This window comes from Capra hircus, chromosome 19 (assembly GCF_001704415.2).
Source record: "Capra hircus breed San Clemente chromosome 19, ASM170441v1, whole genome shotgun sequence".
Classification (NCBI taxonomy): domain Eukaryota; kingdom Metazoa; phylum Chordata; class Mammalia; order Artiodactyla; family Bovidae; genus Capra; species Capra hircus.
The window spans coordinates 43,472,784-43,478,391 of record NC_030826.1 but is presented as its reverse complement, the minus strand read 5'-3'; the positions used below and the strand labels follow the sequence as shown (position 1 = coordinate 43,478,391).

The 5,608-nt window shown below is 51.6% G+C and overlaps 1 protein-coding gene across 1 annotated transcript; it reads left to right on the top strand.

Moving 5' to 3' along the window:
* LOC102179414 (caltrin-like) lies at positions 971 to 2,102 on the top strand. Its single transcript, XM_018064048.1, has 3 exons — positions 971 to 1,542; positions 1,638 to 1,715; positions 1,859 to 2,102. The coding sequence occupies exons 1-2, from the start codon at positions 1,199 to 1,201 to the stop codon at positions 1,711 to 1,713; spliced, it is 420 nt and encodes a 139-aa protein (XP_017919537.1). The 5' UTR covers positions 971 to 1,198; the 3' UTR covers positions 1,714 to 1,715; positions 1,859 to 2,102.

Sequence of the window (5,608 nt, the reverse complement as noted above, 5' to 3'; positions counted from 1 at the left end):
TCTTTGACCCTGAGCCCAGTGGAGATTGTAATGGGCTAGGGATGGTGGCATGTTGTTGGGCATTCCTGGTATCACTCAATCCTGTAAGACCCCAGTGCCCAAGTGACCCTTGGATGGAAATGGGGGCACACTGCCTGGCAAGGGATCTGTATACCAGGCCTGCTGGACCCGAACATGTATGTGTCAGGCTGGGTGTACAGGTGGCTGACTCAGCTGCTTCTGGGAGAGAACTGACCTTTGCCCCCTCCCACCCCTCTCCCAACTCTTGAACAGAGGGAGACATAGTGGAGTGTCCAGAGGGGTCCCTCCTCCAAGACTTCACAGACAGCAGGTCAAGAGCCAAGGTTATTGCTCACATCCTGCCCCCAGTGGAGAGAGATTTTTCCCCCACAGGTCTTGTCACTCCTCAGTTCTCCTCCAACATATTATGAAGCAGGGGCTGAAAAGACTGGCTTTTGGAAGGTGAGGCTACAGGTCCCACAGGCTGGAAAATATATTCTGGCCTCCTGCCTGCATCTCCTCTCCCCCACCATGGACAGGCTAGAAAAGACAGAATGTCAACCCTGGTCCTAGGGGTCTTCCCAGGAATCTAGACCGAATGGTTCACTTCCTCAGGAGGCTTCACCTGCTGTTGGGGTGCTGAAGGGTGAAGATGGGGTTCTGACTAGGCATCCTGTCCAGAGGTACCCTGAATCCAAGTGTGGGGGCTCCCTCCTGGGCTTCTTGGAGGTGGAGACATCATGTACTGTCTGAGTGTAATCTCAGCGATCTGCTGTGGGGTGGGGGGAGGAAAGAGGAAGAACCCCCTCCCTTCAACTCCCCTCCCCTTTCAGACCAGGATATAAGCCCCACACGGAACGCACTGAGCTGAGGAGGCCACAGCCCCACCTGCAGAAGTCCAGCCCTTCGGACTCCTCTGGCCTTCCATCTCCTGACCACTCTGCCTCTGGAGCTGTCGCTGTGAGTGGCCTGGGACCCAGCAATGGTCTGGTCGGGGGATCCCAGGCTAGTTTGTGGGGAGACTGAGGCTAGCAAGGTGGAAACGGACTGAGTGGTGAGAAGCTGGTTTAGAAGGGGGTCAGCGGAAGTGGGAAGGAGAAAAGCCGGGGAGTCCCTGCTGCCAGCATAGTCTTTTTCCTCCATTTGCCCTTCTGGGTAAACATGGTGGAGGCAGGCAGGGCTTATGCCCTTTTAACAGATGAGGAAACTGAGGCCAGAGATGGTGCAGTGCCTGAGAACACACAGCCAGCAGGTGGCTAAGCCTTGGTCGGGAACCAGCCCCAGACAGGTCGCTGAAGCTTGGACCAGATGGCAGCCTCAGACTCCCGCCTCAGGAGCAGTTGCTCTAGCTGAATCTAGTGCCCCTCTCCAGATGATGGCGGGGCGCAGATCGTGGCCCGCCATGGCCATAGTGCTGCTGGCCCTGCTTGTCTGCCTGGGGGAGCTGGTCGACGCCGACTCCAAACCCCAGCCTTCAGGTGAAAAAGCCTCACGGGAAAAGCACCACTTCTCGCTGAGCCACTATGCCAAGCTGGCCAATCGGTAGCGATGAGCGAGTGCGCGGGGTGGGCGGGGCAGGGTCCATGACAGGGGCGTGATCACTCATGACCCCGCCCGTCTCTGGCCCCGCCCCACAGACTTCTGAATCCTAAACTCTTAGGATCTTTCCTCTCCAAACGGATCGGTGATCATGCGAATCGCCCAGTCAAGTAGCGGTAAAAGTGCCCCGCCACACGGCTGTCCCCTGGAGCGCTGCCTGATCCTCCTGCCACCCTAGCCCCGCCACCTACTACTTTCCCCCAGTCTCATCTACCCAGATCCGACGCCGAGCTTGGTTCCTTTCCTTTCTCTCCTGCAGGCCAGAGGAGCCGTTAACTGTGGTGAAGACCACCACGGCCCCCAGAGAGAGATATGCTAAGACACCGACCCCATTTCCATGTTTGCTCCTGACCCCGGAACCTGGATTCCTCTCCAGGCTTGCTGTGTCTGATGAGTGTTGGGGGTGGGGTCCTCATCCCTTTTCTCGGTGTCCCTTCCCTTGGGGGGGAGGGCTGTGAATGGTCCTTCCTTGTTCCCTAAATAAAGTGCAAATTTCTTTGAAATGGAAAGTGTGATTTTCTATTTCCTTTACCTAATCCTTCCTGGAAGTGGCATCAGGTGGGAGTTGTAGGGTGGAGGGGAAGATAGAGCTGAGAGGGTAGAAGATGACGCCTAAGACAAAAGGAGCTGGAGGTCAGGGCTGGGGCAGAGTTCAGGCTGGGTCTCTCTCTGCTCGGACCTAAGAGAAAATGTTACCGCCCTGCAAGGGGAGTGAATGGCACCCAGACAAGGGTCCTCTGGCGCTCTAGGCAGGTGGGGTGGGGGCAGGTTGAAAGTTCTTCCAAAGGGTTAGGGAGGAGCAGGAAGAATTGCTGCTGGAGGGTGAAGGGTGTGGAAAGGAGCAAGCTAGGCAGCCCAGCAGAGTAGCTGGGGACAGAGCTGCGCCATCCCCCAAAGAGGGAAGTGTCTGGAGAATGGGCTTGGCACCAACACCCCAGGTTACCCCGAGGAGATGTATCACTAACCCCGGGGGCTGTAGTGGCTGGGAGTGGAGATGGGACCCCAGCTGGGGCTGTGGAGGGAGAGTCATTTGTGGGGTGAGATGGGTGTGTGTGCTGGGGGAAGGGGTCACTTCCAACACCCCCAATGCCTGGGCAGGAGCAGTGGGAGTGTGGAGGCTGCCCTTTCTCTCTGCTGCCCCCTTCCCCTTTCTGAATTCACACTCAGGAGATAAGTCACCAAGCATGGTGTCCTGGGGACAAGGTCATGAGAGGGATGCCCTCCTGAGGTGGCTCTGGGAGAGGAGCCTCAAGCTGGCTCTGCCATTGCTGGAGGAGAGGCCCCTGGTCAGACACCACCTGCCCTGGGGTCCCTGGGGCTCTCCCACCTTCCCTTCCCTGCACTTCCCTCTAGTCTCCTAGAAGGTAGAGTGGAAAGGGGAGAGGGAAGCAGGTCGAGGGCCTGGTCAGGTCACAGGCCGTGCAGACTCCAATGCTCTAAGCCTTCGGCCTGGCCACTCCCCCTGCTGTAGATCCCTTTCTCATTTCATTCTGGAGATCAGTTTCAGGGTAGTGGCTACCTCCTCCTAGAAGCCTGCCCTGATTGCTTTGAAAGGTAGAGTTAGTTCTTTTCTCTGGTTTCCTCTTCCTAAAGCATTCCACTGTCTGAGACCCATTTCCTGCCACTATTCCTCTGTCTTCTTTCCTCTACTCTAACCAACCCCTAAAACCACTCCATGCCATGGCTGCCTCAAGTTTTGGTTCATTTTGTGGTTGGAGGCATGGGACGATGTGAATCTGTGTTGGTATCCATGGTTTTCTGTCTGTTGGTCTGCATGGAAGAGCTGTGGTCAGTTTGAGGCTTGTAGATGAGAACTCTGGTGTAAATTATATAACCACGGACAATTTATGCCCAGCTTGACATGGGTTTGCCTCAAGTCCACTGTGGGGAGTGTTGAGAGGTGGTTAATCCATTGCTGATCAGATTTAACCAATATTAAGGGTCAGAGGGAAGCTTAGATGTAATATTGATGACGATAATATCAATAGCTACCTTTTCAAAAAAAAAAAAAACACTTGCTCGGAATTCACTGGTGGTCCAGTTGTTAGTACTTGGCATTTTCACTGCAGGGGCCTAGGTTTGATCACTGGTCAGGAAACTAACATCCTACAAGTTGTGCAGCTTATCCAAAAAAAGAAACAAAAAGCACTTACTTATGTGCTAGACACTAGCTATTTGTTTTATATACATTATATTGCTAAGGTATTGATCTGATTTTAATAATCGGGACAGAATTAAGAATGACTTAAACAAGAAAGTATTTTATTTTTCTTATATAAAATGTGAGTAGTATCCAGGGAGCTGGCAGCTCTTCTCCACTGAGAATGTCCAACAGCCCAGTTTCCTATTCTGTGGCTTCCGTATGCCCTCATCTACATGAATGAAGATGGCTCACCTGGTCCACAATCACTGAAGCTGTATTTTAGCCACCAGGGAGGGAGGAAAGGAGAAAGAGTAGGTGTACCGCTTACTATGCTGTGTAACAATTAAACCTAAAACTTAGTGACTTAACCATTGTATTTCACTCATGATTTTGTGGGTCAGGATTGAGAAGGACCTGACTAGGCCGTTGTGATGCGGAGTGTCTCATGCAGTAACTGTCAGAAGCTGTCTGAGTCTGATACCCAAGAAGCCTCTTTCATATGTCTGGTGGGTTCTGGTGGGTGTTAGCTGGGAGCTCATACTGACCCCTACACGTGTCATCTCCAGCCTGATGTCTTGGGGTGGTTGGACTTACAGAACAGTGGCTCCTAGAGCTTGTGGTCCAAGAGAACCAGGAGGTTGACTGCCTTGCTGTACTAGTTTGCTGGGACTGCCATTACAAAGTCCCACAAACTGAGTGGTTTCACAACAGTTCTGGAGGCTGGAAGTCTGAAATCAAGGTGTTGGCAGGGTTTGTTCCTTTGGAGATCTGTGAGCGAAGGAGGTGTGCCCGGCTTCCCTCTGTGGCTTCTAGATGGGGGTCTTTACCCTATGTCTCTTCACATCATCTTCCCTGTATGCCTGTCTGCTTCTGTGTCCAAATTTCTCTTTTTGGAATGACAATAGTCATGTTGGATTAGGAGCTCACTATACTGCAGTATAGTGAAGTGAAGTCACTCAGTCGTGTCCTACTCTTTGTGACCCCACGGACTGTAGCCTACCAGGCTCCTCTATGGGATTTTCCAGGCAGGAGTACTGGAATGGGTTGCCATTTCCTTCTCCAGGGGATCTTTCTGACCTAGGAATCGAACCCGGGTCTCCCGCATTGTAGGCAGACGCTCTACCATCTGAGCCACCAGGGAAGTACCTCACCTTAATGAATGACATCTGCAATGACGTTATTTCCAAGTAATGTCACATTTCTGAAGTACTGTGGGTTAGGATTTCAACACATGAATTGGAAAGCGAGGAGAGCAGAACACACTTTAATTCATAATAATTACCTTTTGTGACCTGGCCTCAGAAGTCACATAGCATCTTTTTTTCTTTAATTATTTAATTTATTTATTTGGCTGGGCTGAGTCTTAGTTGCAGCAAGCAGGATCTTTGATGTTCATTGCAGCATGCTGGGGGTTTCCCAGATGGAGCAGTCGTTAAGAATCCAACTGCCAATGCAAGAGCTATAGGAGATGTGATTTCTATCCTAGGGTTGGGAAATCCCCTAGAGAAGGAAATGGCAAGCCACTCCAGTATTCTTGCAAGATAATTCCATGGACAGAGAAGACTGGAGGGCTACAGTTCATAAGGTTGCAAGCTGAGCATGCATGCAGCAGGCAGAATTTTTTTTCTAGGTGTGGCATGTGGGATCTTTAGTTGAAATGTTTTAGTTGGGGCATATGTGTTCTTTAGTTGGGGCATGCGAAGACTTAGTTGTAGCATGCGGGATCTGGTTCCCTGACCAGAAATCCAACTGCAGTCCCTTGCATTGAGAGTGCTGAGTCTTAGCCACTGGATCACAAGGGAGTCCCTGGCCAGTTGTCTTCTGTATATTTCAGAATTTATATAAGTACTTAATTTTCTTAAATCC